This window comes from Varanus komodoensis, unplaced genomic scaffold (genome assembly GCF_004798865.1).
Source record: "Varanus komodoensis strain SLA01 unplaced genomic scaffold, ASM479886v1 scaffold39, whole genome shotgun sequence".
Classification (NCBI taxonomy): domain Eukaryota; kingdom Metazoa; phylum Chordata; class Lepidosauria; order Squamata; family Varanidae; genus Varanus; species Varanus komodoensis.
Window position 1 is genome coordinate 6,782,274 of NW_025335922.1, and position 26,870 is coordinate 6,809,143.

Sequence of the window (26,870 nt, forward strand, 5' to 3'; positions counted from 1 at the left end):
AGTGGGGCAGCATATCGAATACATAAATAAATATCCTATACCAAAGAAAGAAAACTAGTACAAATAGAATATGAACTCCAAAAAGCAACACACACTAACAATATGAGAACTGTAGGTTTTTCAGTGGATCCTGTGGGATGGAAGTGCAGGCTGTTTTCTTCCATGTCGGTGCTGCAAGAATCAGTTGTATTACAGACAGTTTTCGATCAGAGATGCCTATGTTGGATCACTAGGTCCTTGTTATGGATCCTGTTGTGCAGGTCAAAGGGTCCAGACTGAGCTGAATCTTCCTTCAGCATTGGCCATTGAGCTGGCACACACAGCTCTGTCCTTCCACAACTTCTGGCCCATGGCATCTGCTATCTGAGCCAGCTGCTTCACTCAGCACTGTCTGTTGTCCTCGCTTCTTTCTCTGCTGCCCCCCACATCCACTGTCAAACCTAGTCTGGAGCAGACTTTTCTTTTTGCCCATTGAACTCTGAATGTGTCATGACAGTGCTACATAATTAACAGTGTTGTTAATTATACTAACTTATAGTATGTCTGGTAACATTCGCATGCAGGAGAATGAAGCTTTAGAATGCTGTATGCTATTACTTACTGGGTCATGGACCTTTAAAAGAGGTCTCCAAGATCCTGTTTAACATTTCAGCAAGTAAAACAAGGCTTTAGACTCATCTGTTTCCTGCTGGGTCTGTTTCCTTCTTGTAAGGCATTTCTTTACAAAGTGGATTAAAAATGTGCTTTTCCCCACTTAAGATGTTCTGAATCACACCAGTTCATTCTACCACCTTTCTGCTCCATATGCAAACCCCATGGTGAGAGCCCAGCATTGGATAGTCGGGTTATGCTGGCTGACACAAATCCACCTGGGCTTACCAAAACAGTTTCTTGAAATAGGAAAGGATCCTTATGCAGTAAGAAGAAATCAACCATTTCCACATCAGGTGTGCATGCACATGGCCTAAAATATGAATTGCTTGACTCAAGGCACAACAGTCCCCATGTTTTTTGCTGAGATGAGTAACTCAACAGGACTTTTGTTTCGGGCTTTAAACTTCTGCAGACACCAATTAGGTACTGTTTCCATAAATAAAGAGCATAAACCTCAGTAATTTTTCTCCTACATTCTGGTCAAACAATTCTTCACTGTTGAATAATGATGCCATGGTGAAAAACAGTCAACATGGCTTATGTAAGCCAGAATCATGCTTCAGCCTGTTGGAATTACTTGGGAGATTGTCAACAAACTTGCTGTAGGCACTGGTGGCCCACTGCATAAAAGTGTCAATGGCTTTTTAGAAAGATTTGGATAAAGTTTCTTACCCAAGGCCCTGGAGGAGATTTCGCAGGACAGCAGCCATGGAATACAAAGCCAAGTCCTCTTTATGGTTTGGAAACAACAGGAAATAAAAGGGTAGGAATAAATGGGCAGTTTACACAAGGAAAGGAATTAGGTACGTCAGGCTTAACACTGGCATCCATGCTTTGAAACTGATAAATAAGGCAAGAACAGGCTAGATCTGTCAGTTTTGCATGGGATAACAAATATTTCCAGGCCGGTAACCTCCAAAACAAAGCTCCATAAAGATTTCCTTTGCACTAGCTGTTTAGGAAAGACATTAGTAGCCATGAGTCCACATGTATGTGAAATGATCTACAGACTGGATGTGGGAAACAGCCCTAATAAAAAAGAATATTAGGGCAATATGCATAACTTGGGTGAACCACCCAGAAAAACAAGCCCAGCAGCTCTGCCCAAGAGCCTGGCACTGAAAAATATGTTTTCAGGCACCTGGAGAGGTACAGTAGAGTTGGAAGATTGTGTTTGGCTTAATCACGCCTATCCTTGTCACAATAATTTGCTCTGCAGAATTTAAACTGAACTGGGCTTAACACCTATTACAGGACTGTAGGTAACAGAGAGCCACTATTGTCATTAAGCCACAGTTGACTTTAATGTTAAAAGACTTTAGTGAAGTAACTCTATGCCGAAATTAATATTCTATCTGAATTTTGTGTACATTCCTATTAGCAGCTGCTTTATAGCACAAGCACAGGGAAACCAGCCAACTCCTCTTGTGGTTGTCTATTTGATCAAAATTCAAATTGCCCACACATTTATTTCTTCCCAGGGAAGTAAATTCTTGTTCAAGGATTTATATAGCATTGCATACCACAAATGTAGCCTATTAGTGCCATCTGCTGTGCAGAAAAGAAAGCATTTTTTAAAAATCACAGCAACCTAGATCTGTGCATGCTAATTCTGAAGTTGTCTTTGTGAGATCAAAGGGGTCGCAGTCTGATACATTTATGTGGAACAATCCTGCAAATAAGTGGGAACTTCAAGTATACATACAGATGAATAGGCAGTGTACAGAAAGCATTTTAACTTGTTTTCCTACTAGAAGTAAAATGAAAATAAAATATTTTAGCCTGTTTTCTGCCTAGAAAAATGAGGCGTAATCTTTCTGAATTATAAAAGTCTGGAAAGCAAGCATTTCTACCTATGCACATGCAATATGATCTGGGTAGCCTCCCTCTCATCCTTCCTGTGAGTTAGGAATCATTAATATCACTTCTTGTTTGCAAAGGAGGAGCATAACTCCACTACTCCAAAATGGAGAGAGGATTCTAGTCTGGGTGAACATGTGAACCAGCTCATAGAAATTCCAGAACTGTACAAGAATCAGTGAGGTACAAATTTGGTAAAAGCTTTGATACAAGAAATATTGCCTTTTCTAGAAGCTAATGAAATAAAAGATGGCCTTTGAGCCAGACTAAAATGGCCACTTGTAGACGCAGCAGGGGAAGAACCCTCACCAGCATCGCATCAGCACAGCATCCACCATCACGGTTACTTTTGATGCACTGACACCCCTGCATTTTTGGTACACAGTTTTAGCTGGACTGTTTTATTTGTGGTGGAACTAACCCTGGGTGTATGAACTAGAATGTTGAGGTTTGATAGGGAAAACTCACATGCACATTTCCCCAAGGAAGGCCTTGGGTGAGGACAGAATGAAAGCCAAGAATAAAATCCTATAGGAGAAGCAGGCAGCAAAAGTTCCAAATAACTTTGGTCACCATACAGGGTAAGGTGTGGCTCACTCTAGCGCCACTTGTTCTTCTGTGTTAGGACATGGAAAGGTGACTTGGAACAAACATACTCTTAGAAAAGGCTATAATAATGTCCCCCCACCCCCCTTCTTGCAAATTTGTTCAGACCCTGATCATTTGGTTGGTTCTAAAAAACATAAGACCATCCTGTGACTTTCTAACAGACCAGAAAAGCCACCTACAATGTTTATGTCCTTAGAAAAAGGCTTTCCTAATCAACATTAACCTTTTGCCCACTTATTTCATACGTCCCATTGAACTCAATGGGGTATGTTGCTGAGCAGACCTTTATAGGCTCACACAAAAAGAAGCAGTTCAAATTCCCCCTTCTTTCAAATTATCTTCTCTTACCACCTACACTACACATTTCCTGCAACAATGCTCTTTTAAATGCAGGACTTGCTCTCTCTCTCAACCATATACCTGGGAAGCATCATATTTACACATTTTATGTCACATGCTTTTCACTGAAAAAGCCACAAAAAGCTTTTCCCCTGAAATATACAGCTCAGTAGTCATTTTCATCCTTTATATTTCATTCATCTTAACATTTCAATACTAGCCTTTAATTTTATTGTTTACTTTCAAAAGGAAAAGTAGGCAGGCACATTTTATATACCAAAAAAGCACAAGCATCTCCTCTTCTTCCTGGAAGCAAAGCACAATCTGTGTTGTTACCTGCTGCAATTTAGATTTTTTACTCATGGAACAGTGTAACTATATTTTTTAAATTCATTTTTCAGGGTTCGCCAGTGTGACATTTTTTTATTATTTTTTAGTGTTCACTTCTGAAAAATAAATGTCAAAAAGTTTTAAAAATATAAAAAAAGTTTTAGAACAGTTTAAAAGAAAATGATACAGTACAGAAAAGTGATAAAATGAAAGATATTTTTCCTTGGCTTTGATTATACAAATTGCAGCGCTGATGAAGCTGGTTTGTATCCCATTGTCTTTGACTGTTCTGGTTTCTGTGCAACCATTTCTTAACAATGATCTCCCAACCCCAGCTTCTTTGAACCTAATCATAACAATGGATTAGAATCTTTCATGTACTTCTATTGATATCCGCAAGGTAACTCCCTAGAACAAAGAGGAAATAACAATCAAACATCAGCAACTCATCATGAAGTACCTATATAACAAATGTTAGGCACTAAATATACAGGCATGAGAATAGATGCAGGCATAAATGTCTGAAAATGACCATTAAACAGTATGACCAAAGCTAATAAAATTGACACCACAATCTTGAGGCTCTAATTCAAAAGCCTGCAGATGCATGGCTATGACTGACAGTTCTTCACATGCTCATTTCTACTGCTCCAACTAGCAATGAAGTCTGGGTAGAAAGTTTTCAGAAAGTTTGGGACTAAGGATACTAGAATAGCAAACAACTGTGCCTGATTTCTGCAAGTAGAAATGGGGCAAGAAACATGGCTCAAGCTGTCTCCCCCACCAACCCAGCAATGGCAGAGAAGGGGAATGTCAGCACGATCCTTTTTCTGTCTGCAAGAACTGTCCACTGGCCAGCCTGTCCAGCTCTTCCCATTGGTCAACTGTCCAGCACTGAATATGGAACTCCCTTCTCCTGCTCCAAAGCTTCTCTTCCCCACTTCACTTGGAGGTGATGGCTCTGTACTTTCCTACAGATGTGTGAAAAAGAATCTTGGGAACAGAAATGAAAGATGGGGGCTGAAAGCCAGCTCTCTTGGGTGACCCAACTTTGCCTCCATGGGAGCGTTTCCCTGTCAGTGTAGCAATGGTGGATTCTTACCCAAAATTTTCCTAGCACTGCTATTTGTTGAAGGTATTGTATACTGAAAGCAATGGCAAATGGGATCAACCCTCCCCCAACCCCATCCAAATTAGGTCAACATTCTGGACCAGGACTACATGGTTAATTTATCTTCAAATAAAGAAACTTCACATTTTTCATGCTGTATAGTGTGACCCACATAAGTTTTTTTCTCTGAACAAGAAATCGTCTTTCATCTCACTCACCTTAAAATCTCTGATGAAAGTTAAGAAGAAGAAAACAAAACCAAAGGCTACTGTCCATTCACAGATTGCACTCACAAAATGAAACACATAGTCCTAATGGGGAGAAAAAGAAATAAAAACACATCATCAAATCCTAAACAGTCTGAAATGACAAAGAGAACACAAGTCACTTATATGGACATCATGTATATGCCGGGAGCACAATGTTGTAAGAAAAGAATTTCTTTTCTTATAGAAGGATCTCTGATCTAGCAGAGACTCCCATCAGTAGAAAATGGCAGGATGTGATTTTTGAAGCTTCCCATCCACCTTATGGCCACCTTCCCTACTTTTCTGAAGGGCCTCCATACTTCCATACTTTTTCTGAAGATCCATTTTCAAATGACTTTGGGTCTAAAACTGGCTTCTTCAATAGTGGTTTTATCACTGCTTCTTTTCATCACTTCATAGTAAGACAAAGCAACTCTAGAAGCTCATCCCACTGTGGGAAACATGCATGAGACTCCCCTTCAGAGCTTACACAAACACAAAAATAGCCACAAATATTTTCTGTGTTTCTTCCCCCACTCAAGTGCAGGCAGTCTCCAGGTTACAAATGAGTTCTGTCCCTCAGAAAATGGAAATTCGTCTTTTAAGTCGAATTTGTATGCAAGTTGGATCCCATATAGTTGGCCCTCCACATTCATGAGAGTTAGGGGCACAGGACCCCCAGGAAAGTGGAAAACCTATTAATATCTCTCCCCGTCACCCAAATTTACCAGCACCATCTCTTTGCAGCAAGGAAATGGCAGAGAGATTTCCCTTTCCAGATGGGCAGGGCAAGAAGGCATGCTGTAAAGGCCTCCCTCTCTCTCCTTTTGCTTCCTCTCTATGATGATGATTTTCCATAGTAATTTTTAAACATTAATATGCCTTATGGCATGTCGTACAGGCTCTTTGTAACTCGGATGTTCATAACTCAGGGCCTGCCTGTACTTTTAAGTGTGAAAGAGCTGGCTCCCTATGGACCATTGATGCAACTGCTGTATTGCACCAATGGCCCTTCCAATCCACTGGGACTAAATCCAGATTTGAAATCTGTATGTTTCAGTTTAAATGGGTAGTGGATGTTCAGTGTAAGCTTAATAAGGATAAAAAGACTGCAGAATGAATTACAATAGGTATGATGGAACACAAATTGAAGAAATTGGCTGCCAACACAAAGCAACACAAAGCACCTATCTCAACAAAAGGACTGTGTAATGATACAAGCAAAGCAAATGAATATATTGTTAAAAACAGAGTTGTTATGCATTACCTTCTTTCTGTTGTCCTTTTGTTGTCTTAAGGGAAATGGCATGTTTAGGCACTATTAGCAAGGCTTCAAACCCCCCCCCCCCCGTTATTTTGTGAGATTCATAAAGAAAGTGCTCCCTCTTGTGGTATAGCATGACCAGAGAAATAGTGCTTCTAAAAATAAGCCATTTTCAGGAGGGTAGCCATGTAAAAACGTTTCAGCAAAAACAAACAAAAATTATGTGGTACCTTAAAGACTAACGTATGTATTATAGTATAAGGTTTCATGAAATAGATACCACTACACCAGATGCATCAAATGTTATCCTCAGTTGATGCATATAGCAGAAATGAGCAGTCATGGCCACCGAACTCAACTTCAAGAAGTTCTCCCTTCTCTTTCATTTATTGCAAACCCTGCCCATGCTAGGATAATTGAGATTGATACAGAATCTCTTGTACTGCTTCAGCCCGTGCCCAGCCTCAAAAGTACAGCGATGCAGTTTCTCGCTCCTGGTTCTGAGAGACCCTTTCACTGAACCATTTTGTCCCCCAAACTGAAATAACAAGCCAACGGCAGTCCCAAGTCCACAAACACACTCTTTGAAACCTCAGAACCTGGTCCATACATTTGCATATAACAACAACTCACTGTGGGTTAACTGCCCCAAACAACCCAAAGGTCTAGGTCCAAATGTCACAGTCAGCAGAAGCCAATTGCTGAGCCAATTGGGGGTTGCTGAGTAAATGCACAACAACCCAACATTTTTAAATCAACAGGTTGTTGTTTCTTGCAAACAAGGTCTTAATGTTTAGTGTAACAGCAGAGACCCATACAATCATGTTTGGCTACTGTAAGCACTGTGGCAGGGAAAAAGCATTACTACTTTCCCTGCATGAAGTGGCAAATCTCCTTACTGGCTGCTCCACTTGCTAACCCAACAGGAGTTTCCAGTAAGTCACGGCAACCTGGCTGAATGAGCAAGCAGAAGTGGGACAGAGATAGGCAACACTGAATATACCCCAGTGCTCTATCTGGAGTTGCAATCTCTCTCTGTACCCATATCCTGCTGCTTCTTACATCCATATATACTCAAATGATCTCTTTGGTGCTTACTTAAAAAGAAATCTCATTTCACTCTCAATTTCTCTAACACTAACATTACCTTGCCTAGATATTGCATGTTTATTCTCTCTACAGATTGCTCATATTGTTTTAAATTTGAAGGGTTATTCTAGATGGCATTGCTGGGGTTGGGTGGGGAGGGAGAAGGTTCCAACATATTCCTGCTCTCATGTATTCTTGCCTCTAAGTTTTCTGTGAATGTGCTTTTTCCATCATGAGTTTTCTTCTATTACTGTGAATTGCCCAGAGAACTTTGGCTATTGGCTAGTACAGAAATGAAATGCATACACACACACACACACATAAACCAGAGGAAAACATGTTCAGAGCCTTAGACTTGCTAATAGTTCTGGCAAAGTGCTCACTACCTTCCTCTTGTTCTGGAAATTAGCTTGATGTATCCCTTGGCTTTTTAGATGGACCGATCAGGAAGGAGAACTTACACATGCACACACCAATTTTCCCAGCCAGCAGAACTCCAGGGATGCAAGCTCCAGGGCTTTAATCATTCAGAATGACTTACGGGAGCATTATGACATCGCATATGCAGCCACATACATACACAGAATTCACAGCATTAGCACTCCCACGGAATTGTTTCCCTAATAGGTTTCTAGGGGTGCCTTTACTCCTTAATGATGCTTCCAGAGCTGCAACCCAGCTTTTTCCCTTTCTATCTCACTAACTTGGCTTGTGCTATGATGGCTCCTTTTTCCCCACCCTCACACACAAGCCAGTCACACTGTGCAATTTGCCTAATTCCTCTTGTGATGTGTAGGTTGCCATGTTGTCCAAACCCTCTGCGGTGAGCTGAGAGGGACAGCTTCCAAACCACCCCAGAACCCTACAACAAACCATGGGCGCTGAGTCATTTGGAAGCCAACCCTGCTATGAACCTCACTGGATTCAGACAACACAGCAAGCCATGAAAATTAGGAAAATTACAGGTTGCATGCCCAGAGTCTGTGGCAGTGGGGAAAAAACCCACAATGGTTTATTTTTCTGATATCATGTTAACCTGGCCTCTGTCTCCAGCTGCAACTACTGTCACAGACTTCTGTCTTAACCCATTCAACATCCAAGAATGAGGTGGAAGAGAACACCCCCTTTCCAAATAGTATCTGATTACTTCCTTGTCCAAGCAATGTATTAGCATATTCAAGATTCCTATGCCTCAGGCAACATACACTAATAGAAAAACCATTCACAGAATTCTTAAGGGTCAAGAAATAGTGAGTTCAATAGTGGGACAATAGTGAGTTGTCCCACACAGGCACACTAGTACAACAATATAAATGTCACAAGCCACACAGAATCCTTGGTAACAATGATTCCCCAAAATAGCGCTTGGTCTTGCATAACTTGCATTATCAGCTTGCTGAAGGAACTCTGTCTAGCTTCAGATCCATCAGCAATTTTTGTTATTTCCTACTTTGCTTAACTAAAGTTAATACTGAAATGCTGGCCTAGCTGGCAGAAGGATGAAATGTTTTACCTAGTGAGGGTTTACCTTTTCACCTGGATTCCAGTCAATTTTTGTTATGGATATTAGTGAAGCACATGTAATCACTGAGGAAGAAGTGTTAAAAGGAAATAACTGGTTTGAAATGTAATACTTATAAAAAAGCTATTCCCTACCCATCCAGCTGTACCTCACTAAGATAATGAAGGCAATATATTATCAACCACAAGGAGAGTGGAATAATAATTGAGAGCCTACACAGATGAGCACAGGGTAATTTGAATTCTAAAGACAATTGCTACTGAAGTTCTACACTTCTGATTTACATACCAATGCACTTTTAGTGCATGGTCATGTCAGCAAGTATACAGGACAGAGAACACTAATGAAGTCAGTACCTCACTTAGATTTGAGAAATAACCTTCAGATATTTGAAGTCTGGTTGTGGCTTTTTAATTTCTGTATTACAATGGCTAGGGTTTTTTTTTTCAAATATGTTAAGGTGCTCTAAAATGATATGCACAGAAATGTGGCAAGATTTGACATTCCAGGAGCTTTCACTCTTGTCCAGTTCAGAAGCTGCATGTGCAAATCTCAGAGGGCAAAGTTGTGTTCTCACATTCTGTGTGGCCAACACTGATGGAACCAACTCTTCAATACCAGCTCCTTTGCTTGCTGCTGCATAGTCAGGTGTGCTGTGCCTCTCCCCATTCCTCATTCAGGTAGACAAATATTTGTGCAGCAGAAGGAAGAATTTAGCCTTTGAGCTATTGGATTGGGTAAAACTGTATTTAATAAATCAATAATAAATAATGTAACCTCAAAGGAACTGTAATGCAGCTCACTGGATGCATGTGTTTCTGTTTAGAAATGCAAGCTTCTACAGCCAAACTATGCCTCCAAAGGAACAAGCAACAGGAGATTCTTCTAAAGACCAAATTCTTATTGTCTGGGAAAGGCATAGCCGCACATATTTTCAAGAGCATTAGTAAGGTGGTGAATCAATATCCTCACTGTGGCTACAGAAAGCACCATGAAGTCTACATGAATTAAGTAGTCTTATAGTATAAAATGTGCATTTTATTGAATGTTGTGAGCCGCCCCGAGGCTTCGGCAAGGGGCGGCATAGAAATGTTTTAATAAATAAAAAATAAAATAAAATAGTCCCATGGCAGGAATTTTTAGATCTCTGTGAGTGGGTCTGCACAACTGCTGAGGCTTTCCATGGTTTCTTTGTGTCACAGTAAGCTGTGGTGCCCACAGGCACTATCCTGGATATTTAAGCCATATCATCCAATCCCAGAGCCCATGGGTTATATAAAGATTAAAGAACCCTTGCTGAACAATGGCCTGTTTTAAGGTAATGCATGGGTTTTGTAACTGTCACGTAACTCATGGTGCCCAGATGTGAACAATGTGACAAGGAGCAGTTGTGGTTTAAATATTCAGGATGACCCCAGTACATGCCACAATCCACCGTAGCTTAAGTTATTAGTTATTTTATCATGTAAACCAGTTCTGAGTCTGCATGAAATTGCATTAATTCCATCCTCCTTTCAGTAATAACTAATATAAGCTAATAGCCCTTGATTATTTAGGGATTCTTTTCTATTATTTTCCATTCCAACACACCTACACTTTTGATTATGTAAGCTGAGATGTAAACAAATTCAAAAGGCTGATACCTCAGAATAAGCGATTCTTTAAAAGAGAACCTGGCATTCTTACTGAAATACTGTAGCTGTAAATTTTAAAACTTCGGCTCTCAAGTAGTCTGTTTAACTTCAAGGAAGAGTTGTGAAAAAAACAAGAACAGAACACAACAGGAAGGAGCAATTGCATTATTCATACTTCAAATACCTAGAATACAGTACTATACTGCAAAAGGATACTGGGAATGACAGCTACAGTAGTCATTACTGAGAAGAACAGCCTAGTGTGGCACATACAAGGAGTGCTCCATTGTGGCTGTGACTTGTAAGAAATGAATGTCTGAAGCACAATATACAGAGCACCACAGATAAAAGCCACAAGAGCGCCTCCATCATGGACAGCGGGAACTGCTAGCTCCTGCAAAAAAAATCAATTGGAAAACCATTACTACATGCACAAAAAGGATGCTGAAACAGAGGACAAACAAACCTCCAAGGACATCTGGCTCTGGTTTAATAAGCAAGCTCATGGCATAGCACTGAGAAGAGTTCCGTTCACTTTCTACATCACACAGAATGATTCCTCTGCAAGTCAAAACTGCAGCCTCTCCAACCCAAGAGAGTTTGCCTTGCAGAAGGAAAATGGGGAGAATGTGCATTCCACCGAACAAGTAGGGAGGTATAGCCTACATTGACCTTGATGGCAATAAACTGGCACCCTTAAGATAAGGATTGATGATCCATTATCAGGGTTGTCAGCACACTTGATCACTAAAAGAAGTTCTGTGCAGATATGCCCTTAATTTTCATTGGCCAGTGCCTAGCAACTGCTTTTTTTGGGGGAGGGGGGAGGCAGATATCCTAAGCACCAACAATAGAAAAACATGTGGGTGAGTGAGTCTCCCCACAGAGAGCTCCTGGGAGAGCAGGTATTTGAAGTGAGGGCTCCCTCAAGATGAATGTCTTAACTAAACAATTCAACAGGTCCCAGTAAGTAGCTTCCTATCTTTGTTGGCTTTCATCTCCCTGCAGGATCTCAGAGCTACGAAGACACTGGAAGTATATAGAAGACACTGGAAGTATATTTAGTAAGCTCTCATCTCATCTTAATTCTCTCAGCCTAGAGCTCCCTACAATACAAATCTGAAGTAATATATTACGTAGTTTTAGTCTGCTTATTCCAGGAATTCTGAGAAGTTCTCTAAAAAGCACTGATACCTTTAACAAAATCATTTGCATCCTAAAGAACTATTATTACATAGTGCTTGAAGATAAACCATGCATGCATGTAGGCTTATTAATCTTAAATACTTGGCCATCATGTTCTGTTTCTTACATGCAGCTGCATCCTTTAATCATTTTTATTTATTATATGTCAATTATATTTATGTCACAGTTTACAACAGAGGCCATACTCAAAGTTGGTGAAGCCTAACAAAAAATTCAGCTTTACTGCTTATTCCCTTCTCCAATCCAATTTTATTTTGTCCTCTTCAGGCCCCCTCACTGACAATCTCAACTCTACGAGGTTAGTGAGACAGGATTTACCTTTGCAAAACCCATGCTGATTCTTTTTTAGCAGGGTTTGTCCTTCTATATAATTACTAATTTTATATTTAATAAAGCTTTAAATGAATTAACTTGGAACAGATGTAAGCTAACCACCCCATAATTACCCAGATTCCCCTTGGATCCCTTTTTAAAAATTGAACATTCTCTAGTCATCTGGTACAAAGTCTTATCTTAGTAATATGTTTGTTTGAAGATCAGTAAGCCATATTTCAGTTCATTCAGAAATACTAGTAATATGTTTGTTTGAAGATCAGCAAGCCATATTTCAGTTCATTCAGAAATACTCCATAATAAAGAAGTGTGCTATAGTCAGGGAGAAAGAATGCAATTATACAGTCATTTCTGTAAGCTACTGGAACAAGGAATTACAGGAATTTCATGTGTGCTTGGATCCCAATTGCAAAAAGCACTATACTGATGCAATTACTACTACTACTTATTACTTTATTATTATTATTATTGTTATTATTATTATTATTTAGTGCAACCCCATGGATTTGACTGGAAAATCTGTTAAAAAGGGAAGTGATCACGGGACATCTCATACAGCCATGTCAGCCTAGTTGCATGGAGTAACGCAAAGCCTTTAAATATGCTGTCTGGCTGCTATAGGAAGTTATGTCACAAGCACAGGAAGTTGCCTGACATTCTAGCAACAGTGTGCTCTCTTTAGGGAACACACATTAAACAGATCTCTTATATTAGGTGACACAGTGACTAAGAACACAACAGGGATGGCAGAATAATGGATTTGCATGAAGCGGTGTTCTTCGTACCAGGGCTCCAGGCAGAAGGGACTGGAAAAAAATTGTGGCACTTTGACATATTACACGTGCTTTTGTTCAAAACTTTTTGTATGTCTCCAGCAGAGAGAAAACTTCCTAGATAATCAGGCCTTGTTCTCCAACATTTTATACATCAATTATTTTCTGCAGAATAGCCATGGCTTACTGATCCAAGATTGTGCCTTCTGAATCAGAGGGTGGGGTTTTTTGTTGTTGTTTTTTGTTTGGTTTTTATGCATTTCCAGTTCTTTTTGAACAACTTGCCTAAACTTGTTCTAAAGAACTTTTGCATTATATTGCAGAATTAATAACCACCTTATCTTTCCTTTCCAATTTATTTATGCTATAAATTCCTGCAAAGTATAAGCTTTTGACACAGCATCTAAAAGCAAATGAAAGAAAATGTCAGTATGTGAAGGTGGATTCTGCTTGCTAACTTCACACTGATGTGTCTTACTTATAAAGGAAAGACATACAGTACATCTAGCAATATAATCTGGCCATTTTACTAAAAGAAGCAACCAACAGAATGTTGGATTTAACCAACAAGCAGCTTACCTTTAATTCCAGCCAGAGAAACAGATGTAAGGCCTTTTTACATATCCTACAGTGCACTATATGGATCCCAATACATATTCATGATCTTAGTTCATCGCAATGCTTTCAAAAACTAATCTTCTAAGTTTTATATTTATTCATTATTTTTCATTCCTACTCTGTCTGAAGCCAAAAAGTGGGAACATAAAAGGACCATGTTTTGAAAACGAACTATTGCCAAAAAGTCCTTTGGATTCCCTGTCAAAGGTGTGGGTAGGAGGCACTGCTCTTTGGTGGTTCCATTTCTGCTTCTCAGGTAAGTTCCAGAAAGTGGCAGTAGGAAACTTGCTCTTTTCCATAGTTGTCCTGTAAAGTGCTACAAAGCTCTATTTTGTGTGCTATTTTTACTTCTAAATTAAGCTGCTGGGAGAGCCCACTAAAAGATTTGGAGTTTAGTGTCATCAGTATGAAGTTGAGCCACTTTTCTCCCTCTCCTGAAACTTTAGTGAGATTCTGGAGGCTCTGAACAGTTATCTGGAGTCAGTAATAGGCTGGAAGAGAATTGGAAACTAACTCCAGATAAGACAGAATCACCGTGCAGTAAGAATCTTTGATTTTTGGCGTTTCATTTACACTAAATTATTTTTAAGGACTGGTTTTAGAATGTTTTAGTATAAAATACTGCTCAAATAATATTCCTAATTACCTGTACATCATTGGAGGGTGAAGCATATTAATTTAATACATTAAAATGTAAACATATACTTTTTGGACCTACCTGAAAGCTTGCCACGATGCCCATTCCAATACAACCCACTACTCCAACACACAGTGCCAGTAAATTGAAACAAGGAGAAATAAAATGTGTTATTTCATTTTGCTGCTTTACAATTAAATATCTCGTGTACATTGTAGCTGCACCTAAAATAGAGAAAATGTGTATTATTCAGGGACTGCAAGCATATAATCTAGCATTAAGAACTCAGTTTGGTCCTGACTATATAAGGAAGAAGAAAAAATACGTACTCCTTTATGAAGCTCAGATAATGAACATGCCAAACTGTGTTCTTCAGTACAATACAATGAGCAAAAGATGATCTCATATATTTAGAAACAGAAAAAGTCAATTACCCAACAGTCTGTCTATTCAGGTGTACAGGAAACAGGAGCAAGCCTGAGCAGATGAAGAGATAGTATCATGCAGAAATGATTCTTAGTGGTTAGGGTCACCTGAGGTGGGGACTATACATGCTCCCTACCACTGTGATGCCCTAAGTAAATTAGAGAGAGAGAGAGAGGGAGAGAGGGAGAGACGGAAACTCTTCTGAAATCACCATCCAGGGAGAAGGATCAGAGCGACCAGAGAAGATAAAGTCAATTGGAAAAGAAATTGGTGGCAATGTCTTTTTCTTTCAGCACAGGTAACTAGAACAATTTTCCAAGGAAGGAACCCAACATCACATGCTGCTTCTTCACAGCAAAAATGTTATAAAAGCATACAGAATTGAGAAAAAGACCTTAATCCCACTGTTCCTTTGCAAATCTATGTACACAGAATCAACCCCTTGCCTCTTAAGTGCTAAATTTCAAAAATTCAATGAACAGAAAAGATTGTTGGGAGAGAAATAGCTCTGTACAAGAAGAAAAGTGTGCGGAGGGAGGGGCAAGCCGCAAAAATGAAAGTGAAACCTTGTGAGGAGAATACTCTACCAGTCTTTGGATCTTTTTGTGTATAACCTGAGGTTTATCATATTCTGGAGGAGAAAACCTATAATGGCAGCAGGCGGTAAAAGAGACCCAGTTTGGGAATGAAGTTCCTCTACGTATGGCTAAGGGAGGCACGTGTGCAAACCATGAGTTAAATCTAGTCTCACTGACTAGCAATTTAAATCAAATCAACTCTATTATAAAGTAATATAGGCAAAATTAGTCTGCCCAGAGAAACCAGAATAATATTGTTAGGAAAAAACAACAGCCCTGCATGAGCAGGTAGGACATACAGTCCAACATACCATAAGACCACTGAGTCAAAATTGGAAATTTCTCATTCAAGGAATCTTTGCAGGTGACCATCTAAACATTCTGTTTTTCCTACTTCCAGAAGACATCAATAGCTCCCCCCCTCCCCGATCTTCCAAGACAGAACTCCCAATTTTTATTTGTATAATATTTTTTCACTGGCATCTGAGATTTTTTTAAAGTAGAGCTTCTAGCTTCTGCCATCTTAATTGTGCATGATGACCTTGGAGGGGATTACTTGTGACTAGCTACACTCAAAGACAATGGCTGGCAAAATAAGCAGCAATTAAAAAGACAGCTCAACATGCAAACCTCAGTCAGGCTTCTTTGGGAAGTTCCACCAAATGATAATGCAATATTTTATTGGTTCCTCATTTTTTCCCTTCTCGGTAGGGGTTTTCAAACAAAAATTGTTCTTTAATTTCAGGCTCAATGCAGTTTATAGTTCTAAACTTGTAAATCAGTGCTTCAGAAAAAGACACTGCTTGGTTTTAACCCTTCCCCACCTACTCTCCTCTTGGGAGCTATCCTCTCTCCTTCTCCCTAATACTGTCAATATGGTCATTTCTTGGAGGTTTCTTACTAAAAGACAACTTTCTTTTGCAGTATCTCCAGGGTCAAGTGTTAGAAGTTACCCTGAAGGAAATGCATCAACCTCGTTTGCATGTTAATCATTTAAAATTGCTGCTTTGGGATCAGTTCTAATGGTTACTCCTCACTTGTGGCAAGGAGAATATGTAATAATTTTCATCATTTTACCTGTTTGAAAATACATGCCAGTTTTATAAGCAATTCTTATACCCAACCAAATCTACAGTTGAAACAGATTAAAATGTTAATGTAAATAACATGTACATACCTAGGAATGCAGAAACATTAATCATAAATCCAAATATACCACTTTCTGGTGGTTTTGCTCCTGTATCACTAATACAAATTAAAAGAAAACACATTTTAATATACATATATTTGCATCTAATTAAATTAATAACTATAATGACAATTGCTACATTTTAAGTGAGAAGACTACATATTCTGCCATGGAATGTTCATGCTCCTAAAATAAAGAAGACAAACCTACTTAGAGAGAACCACTAGCCATTCAAAAGAACTTGCAAATCCCACTGACATCAATGAATTGTCCAGAAATAAGAGCTTAACAAGATGACCCAAAACATGTTACTTTAGAAGTAAGTCCCACAAATTTCAAACAAAATTACTTAAAGCATGCCAGATATCTATGCTTAAGATTACAGTCTTGAATGAAACTAGCAGGCTAATTCAATGCATATGTTCTTGGAAGAAAGTTCAATTTTGTTCTATTCATCTTACTTCCAAGAAAAGCTGTTCTGATGCATATTTAGATGCATATTAAATTTCAGTGCAATGTTCCCAGTAATTTTCATGTATATTACTTCTCATTAAACAACTAGTACAAAACACAGCTGTGGGCAGTTCATTAAGTTATCATTATCACCTTGTTATTATGTCCAGGTTAATTCTCTATGTTGTTATTTTGTATTTTCTTGTTCTTACGTTCTTAGTCTGATGTCTATAGTCTGATTGGTTAGTGAACAATAAACAAACTGAAATTATTATTAAATAAATTGCATTTTATTTGAGGCAGCATCTCACATTTTCTTCTTATTACCAAATTTGTTTATGGTAATTATAAATTACCATAAAAAATAAATTGTTTATGGTAATTTATGGTTTTTTACTGGTCAATGTAGACCAGTAAAAAACCAGCAACACCTGATAGAGTGCATTGGATTTCAAGCTAGAGATATGCATTCTCTATTCCCATTCACGTGTGGGATGTCCATAAACGTTTGAGCACAGCTAACCAAAAGGTGGCTGATACTATCAATCTTGGCAGCACTAGTCAATTTCTAGTGGGAACAGACTGGGAAAAAGATAACTGGATTCTGTCTTTCAGTACTCCTAATTGGAGACTGGAGCTGTCATAACTCATAATGACAAATAGCTGTTGGTGTTTTATCAATAGTTCTCAATGCTTATTCTAGATATTCAGCCCCAAGTGCTTAAAGCCTTGGATTTTTCCATGCATGCTTCCTACTTTAGCAGGTCACACCCACATAGAAATCAGTGTGTGTGTGTGTGCGCGGGCGTGCACATTTTTCTTGCTGAATCTATACAGTAATATTGTCATAGCACTCTGCAATCTTGCTGTCTTTGCTTACAGATGAATTACCCAAAAATATCTTCATGGTTGACAGGAAATTTGAAATAGGACAAGAGGACAAAACTATTTTTAAAAATTTCCGAAATAGCCAACACGTTTTAAATACCCATATCCTTCCTTGGAAACAACCGAACAGCCATTCTATAAAGCAGAAAAGGCTGCTTTATCCAAGCTTCACACAAAAATTTGACTAGGAATTAAAACCTACTTCCCTCAGCTCCACACTCAGCTCTTCCATATTCAACCAGGATACTCAGTTCACGGGCAGCACTATTAGGCAGTGTACTGGAATGACAGAAGGCAACCTGCCACCATGACCAAGGGCCGACTTACCCATGATGTGAGATCCAATCATTTCATTTTTATTTAAAATGAGCCACATGGGATTCTGAATTGCACTAAAGCAGCATTGAGGAAGAAACGGTTTAATCCTTCCCTACCCTATCTAGCCTTTTCTACCTAAGTAATACACATGTCGAAACTGCTGCCACCAACCCATGCCCCCCAAATCAGGGCAGTGCTAATCCAATTCAATTTAGAGCAGTTTACTTTGAAGTTCCACACACAGCACAGGAGATGCAGTCATACGTCTTCTCTGTCATGGGTAGTTTGGCCCAAATTAGCCCTCCTTATGCCAACTGTTGATTGGATTCCTTACTTTTTTCAAAGTTCAAGTTTCATTTAAGGACTTCTCAAAAGCATCTTAATTTTAATCTATATTAGCTATTTTTTAAAATGAGCATTAGCAATTAGAAATAAGTCCTAGAGAAACCTTATGGGCAGCAGAATGCTTACGTTCCAAGTGTACCACTTCTTGCAAATCTGAAGTAGTTCAGTGGGAATACTGCTATAGCAAACTGCAACTACTTCAGTGCCTTTGAAGAGCACTAGGTAAAATGCAAATGGGATCTTCACATGGGACCAATGCACAATGTGAACTTCTTCTAGGAACACTTAATATTTTAAGAGCATTCCAAATAACTAAACTTGCCCTGAATATCATTCACTCATGTTAGAGGCTTTGGAAGATACGCTAGTAAAGAACAACTGCTGTGTTCTTTTCCATTTTTTTTTTAAATTTTCCATTTCTGTGCTAAACTGCCCATGCATAAAAAGGACACCTGATTTTGCAAATGTTTTGCAATAACTACTCAGATTTAAAAAACCTGTAAGATCTGGCAAGTAAAAATTACCTTCAGGTAGGGGGTGCAGAATTTAATCTAGACTTCATTTTTAAGTGAACTTACTGGAGTAATATGCAGATCAGAATGTAATTATCCTTTCATTTTGCACTTTGAATTTTAGAATGCAGTTCTTGGCATTACAAATATACACAAACATGCTTATATTCAGGGAAATGAAGAAAAATATGTATTTTATGGAGAAATGCACACAAAATTAACATGGATATTTGTACAGATTTTAAAAATAGGAGGAGAGTGATGTGGAAACAAGCTGGAAAAGACAAGCAATTGAATGTCCCCTTTCTCCTGGGGATGTGCCAAACTTTTTCCCCTTTTAGACAATTGATTAATATCTGTACATTATACAGGTCAATAAAGTTATTTGTGGGCTAGTTAACTGTTAGCATCTTGTTTAACAAGGTAAACAAAACAACAACTGGTGGGTCTGAGTCAGCCAAAATAAGGCATATTTTCAACCTACTGAGTCCACAGAAGATTAAGTATCTATTTCACTCTCCTTTTCAAATCAAAGAGGCTTACATGTGCTTAATTTTGATTGGATCATTTTTTTCTTTGTCTTATGATTCTTAGGCAGAGAATATAGATTGTACTGAAACCTTATATATTGGAACGTAAGAACCATTCTTAATCAGACCATGTTGAATCAGCCCATCTCGCCAGCATTCTGTTCGCGCAGTGGCCAAGCGGCTGGCCACGGGAAGCCCACAAGTAAAGATATACCAGCACCCTGCCAATTACCTTTTCCACCAATGGGTGTACAAGAGGCTTGATACCTCTGATACTGTAATTTTGCACTGGCTTAAATTAAATTCTAATTCTATTTTTACTTCCAGTTCTATTCTTATATTTTAACATGTGATGTTCATCTGCCTGTTTTCCTATCCTTGCTTTTATCATCACTGCCAATAGTCAATATTTAGTACGCAAGCAGTTTTAAAAGGAAGTAAAGTGATATTGTTCAAGTCATATGACTATGAGGGGAAAGTCCATGTTGCTACAGAAATGGGGTAGTTCCATGCCAAACATATCTGAGTTTGTTAACAGCAATACAAGAATGTTTTAGTCAGGAGAGATATCATTGAAACAAACTGTACAAGGATTTCTCAGCACTTCCTCTCATGTAGCTTCACAAACATGGAATTTGGAAGAAAGTTATCCTTTAAATACTGACTTAAAAGAGGGCCAGGGCAATCTATTCATTATGTCAGAGAGAAGTTAATATATCGCCATTTCTTTTTAAGTAAGTTCAGTCCAGATCTAGAAAGATGCACAAAGCTACTATAAGAAGCCAGTGCTTGTATACTTTTTCTAACTGGGGGGCAAATACCAACATGGGGGAGTGATGGGTTTTCATTAGAAAATAAATGAATATTAAGGATAGTAACAGAAATGTGTTAAATAGTTACCAAAATGGGCATGTCATTAATTATTAACTGGCATTAATCTCGGTGTACTGCCTTATCTTTTGCTATAATAGCCTATGCCATACACCACATTTCTGATACTTTCCAAATGTATTAGAGAACACTTTCATTTTTATCATATTAATGAGTTATACATATGATTACAGAATACAGAATATTTATGATAGTTTGCATTGTTAAAAGTTTCATATAATTAATAAGTAAAATGGGGGTTTTCCCACCCTGCTTCTTACAGTGCAATTAAGATATAAATGGTTTTAAAACAACTTGTTAAAATCAATGTTCATCTCTATTATACACTTGAAAAGCATTAAAATAAAAATTCATCTTTGAAATCAATTTCTACTTTGTTAAGAAAAAAGATAACACCAAACCAAAATTCCTGCTCCAAAAACCTTAGCATTTGGCCAGATTCTCATGACCTTTTTAAGCCCAAATGATTGAAATGAAGGTTAAAGACAGTAAAATACTGCAAATAAAAGTTCTGTTCCATTTTGCACTTGCTTGTTTATTCTGGGTTTGCCAAAAGTGGTACTCACAGACCCTCTGTGGCTCTTCTATGCCTTCACCTTGCATCTGTTTTGAAAAGGACAGGGGGCCTTTTTTGTAGGATGACCTAGCACAGTGTAAAGCATAGTGTTTGCTGAATTCCCCTCTGCCTGCCATTTTCCCAGGTTGCCTCTGGTCCCACGGCTAAAAGGGAGGACAACAGAATGATCATAGAGATGAATAAAGATGACAGCAGCGCAACCAGGGCTGGGTAGATATAAACAGGTAGAACAGCAGAGGAAAAGAGTGCAGAAGAGGAGAATGTGCCTGGGAGGACAAATGATATCTGAGTGTGTCTGTGTGTGTGTAAGACAGAGTATGTGTTAACTGTTAGGCAATGATCCTAAAAGAAAAGTGCAGTTGCGGTAGCTGAAAGAGAGGGGAAGCATACATTTGCATGAGATCTGCGGGAGAGGCCCTTCTCCGGGAGCCCTCCGTGAAAGATATTAGGAGGGTGAGCACCCGGAGGAGGGCTTTCTCTGCGGTGGCGCCTAATCTATGGAATGCGCTCCCCAGAGAGGTCCGCCTGGCGCCGTCGTTATTTGTTTTTCGGCGCCAGGCGAAGACCTTTTTATTTAAGCATCATTTTAATTGTTAATATTATTTGATTTTATCTGGCCAGGGCGACTTATTTTATATTGTTATTTTTTGTATTTTAACTTAATGTTGTGAGCCGCCCTGAGGCTTCGGTGAATGGGGCGGCATAGAAATGTTTTAATAAATAAATAAATACATAAATAATAAATGACTGGTGCAGGTGCCCAACAAGGTATCAGGTGGCAAATTATCTTAGGCAAGCCCTGTATGAATCTGCGGGCATCAGAAGAGCTTGAGGAAAAGATGAGTTGGCTGGCACAGAAAGAGGTGTGGGAGGTTGGAGAAATGAATGAAATGAGAGATAATTGAACAGAAATTAGTTTTGGGGTAAACTGATTTGGGGGAATCAATTGATTTGAGAATAATTTAATGAGGGAAAATTTGGGGGAAGCAATTTACTTTCTATTTGAGTTGAAACCTGTGGGATCAAAGGAGAGAATTTGTGCTTAATGGTCAGATCCTGTCTCTGTCTTACACTATTGATTGAGCATGCCTCCACAATAACTGTTTGTGAGAAACTACACATTCCTCGTGGCAGCCATTTTGTGGAGTCGCTCAAAAGAAGTTCTCAAATTTCTAAATATGCCCACAAGATCAAAAAGGCTGTGGGCTCTTGATTTATTCATCTCAGGTGACAGACTCAAAATGGCTCCAAACACTCATCCATGTAAAACCACAAAAACAGATACCTCTTTTTAATTCTTAGTTCAGCTGCATGCAAATTATTATCATCATCATTACATTTCTATACCACTCGTAGCCAAAGCTCTCTGGACAGGTAACAACTTTTAAGTCACCCATCCAGATATCAACCAGGCCCAACCCTGCTTAGCAGATCAGGCACATCAGGCTATATGGAAGTTAGCAGTCTATTCCTTTAACCCTAGCATGGCACAGATAAATGTTTTGAAGATACCACAGCAAGTAAACGCTTTAAATGCATTCATCTGTTTTCATTCAAGATGAATGAGCATGTATCAGCCACAAAACAACTACTTAGGGCTTCTTCAATCACAGCAGCTACTCTTAAATTTCTGGAGTCAATGAAGAAGTAATGAGGGGAAAGGAGATGGAAAGGGGATTTTGCATAGAATCTGCAGAAAAAAATGTAATCCAAGATAAGTGGTAAAATGTCATTCTGGAAACATTTAGTTCTGCTGTAGAGGGACCTTGCCACAGAACACAAATGTAAGCAATCTATCACATATGTATTAGTTGCACAGAAATACAAGATGTGCTGACAATCCTTCTCCCCATCTCATCTATTAGCTATAAAGTATAACTTCTCAAGCCTTGGCTAGGAAAAGCTGTTTTTTTTCCTATAGGGCAAAAGGGGAGATGCCAAATTCTATCTGCAGCACATCAGTAGGGCAGGAAAATATCCTGTCTGTATCCTTGGAAAATTGTTGACAATTATGGGCTAGAAGGGCCAGTAGACTAACTCTGTGTAAGGCAGCTTCCTGTGACATCTTCCCATGACCTATGGGTGCAAATGCAGCTTATTAGAAAGTGAGGCTAACACACATGGAACTGGTATGAAGGAGGGGGAAAATCCTATTTACTAGCTGCTGTGAACAGAACGGTAACATCAGACATGGAATCACTGAATGGGTTCTTTTTTTTTCTTAAGACAAGCATTATCAGCCGAATGGCAAACTCTGCACCATAGCATTTTTTTTCTCCCGGGAGAACTGTGTTTGGTGTCTTCATTTGGGAAAATCTCAGGAATTATATTTTCACACAGAGCAACTAGTGGTGAACAAAAGCACACTGGGGAGGGAAAGATTAGCTCTAACACATCTAAGACCCAACCAACCAACCAACAACAACAATAATAATAAATAAAAAATAAAGCGGGTGTTAGGCCAGGGGTGACAAATACCTGTGTGGACCTTTCCCTCCCACTTTTCACATCTTCGCAGATCCCATTCCTACCCACAGAAGAATTGCTTCAGGGAGGTGAAAGGATGAGAAATACTTCACTGTTGATTCTCTGTCCATCCTGAGGCTATTTAAGCAGGTATGAAAAGCCTTGTGCTTAAGGGCCAAATTTGGCCCACCTCAGTTCCACAGATGGTCATATCATCTTTCCCCCAAATCTACCAGCTGGTTGGTAGTCCTCAAGCTTTTGTGCATGCTAAAATGTACCTCTCCTTCAGGTTAGTTATTGGCAGTAAAAATTGTATGCTAAAATATGTTGGTATTTTTTATATTTAGGCCTTGACCCTGCAGTCTGTCCATCATTCGAATGTAAACCTATGACTCCTGAAAACAGCTCTGAAAGAATTCAGGCTCTGGGATGAATGAGGTTCTGTATCCATTTTTATTCATTTATGATTGATTGATTGATTGCATTTATATACCATCCCAACAGCACAGAGGGCTCTTTGGGTGGTTTACAAACATTAAAACCCCACCAATCCTAAATAAATAAATAAATTGGCTACACCATGACTAAAATTTTTAAAATTGCCTTTCCCCACCATGGCACAATTGGGCGGCATACAAATGTTTTATATAAATAAATGAGGAGGAGTCAGGAACCAAAGTGCTGTTTTCCCCATCACTGAATGGGTTTGCATGCTTGACAACCCACTGTAGGCTGCTACACTAGAAGGATGTTGTGTCATGTGAACCCCAATTCATTCCATGGGTTGCTTGTAGTGGTTGTTCTACCCACGATGGGTTCTTGTATTCTCCAACCACAGATGACCAATCCTATTGTGGATATGCAGAACTGGTGAGCTAGTCCATATCATGATCAGCAAAACCCCCTTGTTGTTCTTGACATGGGGTTCCTGATGGAAAGCCAGTGTCTGTTGCCCCCACAGTGTCCAAGCAGTATTTAGGACTGCTGGCACTGGCTCCCCCCCCCCCTTCCCACAGTGAGACATTTCAGGTTCTTTAGGACTTTTTAACACTTTATTGTTTTGCATTATGATTATGAAATCCATTTGTTGATCCAGTTTTTGTGATCCCTGTTTTGACAACTATGAACATCCCCATCAAAGTGCCCCAGCAACACATTTGGACAGGCTGCCGTCTTTGTGTGCCTTTTTTTCCCCTTAAAATTTAACAAGTGTTTGTTAATGTTTATCTTTATTGAATCTTCTTATCTGGACTTGCGCAACTGTGAGCATTTGCTAATTAATGCACAACTTCAGAGGTGAAGAGCCTTGGGTAGCAGCATGCTGCAGGGAGGCCTTCTGACAATGCCCAGCAGGATGCCTCTTGGAGGCAGCAGGTAGTTTTTCCAGCATTTTGTGATATCCAACAGCTGTCAAAGTGCAATCTCACAGCTATCACTGACAGCAGTATACAAGAACATCTAGTCAGCATATTTAAAAATATATGGACTGCTATAAGATGTTATGCATGCATTTCTGTCCTTCCATTTGTGACTGTGTATTGTTTTTGTTTTGATTGTACAAGCGATGTATTTTTGCAAACTGAAGTGCTGCGAAAATTTGTTAAAGATCTGAATTAAAAAATGCTAAGAAAGAGAACGACTCAATGAGAGAGAAAGAGTGACAAGAGAGATCAATGTGGCTTGCTTCCACATATATGCTTAGGAGCACAGTGTAAGTAAGTTCACAGTCTAAACTTGGAATTTGCATCCTTGCAGGCCAGGAGGCAAATGCAATAGCATGGAGTGGCGTGTACTATTTCACTTTTGAAGCTTTCCCATGTTAAAAGCAAAAGAAATGCGAAACTGCCACCTTTATCAAGAATTTGCACATTATGTCAACCTTTCCCTTGTGCTCCTCTTCTACAGCAGAACTACTGGAGTGCTACCACAGCCCACTTCATCACATTCCTGCCTCCTCCTAGGCCAGATTCTACCATAAAGAGAATAAAATTTCTTTTCCCGGATCATTTTCAAGTTGTGGCAGCACAGTTGCTTGCCTGAATACCCCCCACCCCCTCAATATAAACTCCCCCTTCACAGAAAAAAAAATCTAGGAAAAGAGTTCCACTTAGTCCTCTCCCTGACAGACTAGCCTTCTACATGCAGGGGGCTGTAGCCTCCTCGTCTCGAGCGGGAATTCAAACAAGGGCCTTCCGTCGCACCCCCGAAAAGTGTTGCCGCTTTGATTTAGCTGAGCCAAGGCGCCCTTTTCCAAGCGCACGTTCAAATCAGGGACACCCTCCCAGGTGGGGCCGCAAATCCAACTCGTCCAGGAGGGGGCGCCCTTTCCTGCAAGCCCCGCCTCCTTCTCTCACCTTATGTACGGGAACAGCGGGCCCACATGGCCGCTCAGGACAGCGATCACGTAGGAGATGATGAAGGCGGCGGAAGACCAGGAGACCAGCAGCGTCGGGATGAGGGCCGCGCCCTCCGTGAAGCAGGGCATCCTGCGCCACCAGCGGCTTCTCCGCGGGATCAGCAGCTGCCTGTCCCCGGTGCCGGCGCCGCCAACCATGGAGGCAGGCGAGGCCACACGGGCTCGCTCACAGGGGCTGTGAGCAGCCCAGCGAGTGAAGTCACAAAGCACCCGTAGTCACAGCGCTTGAGTTGGGGAGGCCTCGGGCGCAGACTCGCGGCTTTGGGTCGCCTTCACACGTGCCGCCGTCCCCGTGCACGGTGCAGAGCGCGCGCGCCTGGTGCCTGAACGGCTCTCGCTCCGGACCGTGCTCTTCCTCCGCTTCCCCCGCCGGCCGCTTCTTCTCAGCGTTGTCACAGTTGTGGGGGGAAAAGGAGCGCAAAGCGCACAGGCGGCCGAGTTCTCGGTTTCCTTCTCCCACGCGAGCACACCTGCAGGGGTTTCTTTGCTGCCGGCTCCCCGTCCTCCTCCTCCTCGCAAAACGTCCCAGCTCCGGACGTGAGGACGGAAAGGCGCCCACGTCCCGTTCCACCCTGCGCTCAGCCCACGTGAAGCGTCCTTCCGCGGGCAGGGCGGATTGCGCCAGGCTGTCGCGCAGACTACTTCCCGCCTTGCAGATCCCGCGGATGCGCCTCCTTCACCGGCGGGGCTGCTGCCGTGTTGCAGTTGTCAGTCACACGCCCCCCACGGGGCTTTTGTGCACACAAAGCACTTCCTCGGGCTCAGCCACAAAAGGGAACTTTCCACAGCTCCCTTCGCAACTGCCTTCACATAGTGGAGAAAAGAATTTCCACCCTTTGCTGACTTGCTCGCGGGATGTTGTGCAATTGCGTAAACTTAGTGTAACCCGTCGCTTTCCTCCCTCTCGGGCTTAGCACCCGGAGCCTGACTCCTCCAAGAGGAAAGTCGGCTCTCCTTTCACTTTCGTTTCCCCTTCATTTGAATGAGCGTGCCCTGCTTCTTTCGCCCTCTGCTTGCTTTTCGTGCACGAAGAGAAAAAATATCCCGCTCGTTA

At 40.3% G+C, this 26,870-nt stretch overlaps 1 protein-coding gene across 2 annotated transcripts; it reads right to left on the minus strand.

The window, feature by feature from the left end:
• Positions 1 to 398: 398 nt before the first annotated feature.
• On the minus strand, positions 399 to 26,693 carry DRAM1 (DNA damage regulated autophagy modulator 1). 2 transcript variants are annotated; one of them, XM_044441205.1, is made up of 7 exons: positions 25,755 to 26,693; positions 16,409 to 16,476; positions 14,309 to 14,451; positions 10,877 to 11,054; positions 9,033 to 9,091; positions 5,122 to 5,214; positions 399 to 4,200 (listed from the first exon to the last, which is right to left on the minus strand). In XM_044441205.1, exons 1-7 carry the CDS (start codon positions 25,952 to 25,954, stop codon positions 4,156 to 4,158), a joined length of 786 nt encoding a protein of 261 aa, XP_044297140.1. In that variant the 5' UTR covers positions 25,955 to 26,693; the 3' UTR covers positions 399 to 4,155. The 2 variants fall into 2 exon arrangements, 1 of the variants encoding a protein (XP_044297140.1); XR_006415788.1 differs by having other exon boundaries at positions 4,189 to 4,200; positions 9,018 to 9,091.
• Between the last annotated feature and the right edge of the window lie 177 nt (positions 26,694 to 26,870).

Excerpts from the sequence above, each read along its gene's own strand:
- DRAM1 (XM_044441205.1), bottom strand. The coding sequence starts at position 25,954 with ATGGTTGGCGGCGCCGGCACCGGGGACAGGCAGCTGCTGATCCCGCGG. Across the intron at positions 14,452-16,408 it reads TAATGTTTCTGCATTCCTAG|GTGCAGCTACAATGTACACG; the intron begins GTATGTACATGT and ends TCTCTATTTTAG. Across the intron at positions 4,201-5,121 it reads CTTTCATCAGAGATTTTAAG|GGAGTTACCTTGCGGATATC; the intron begins GTGAGTGAGATG and ends TCTTTGTTCTAG.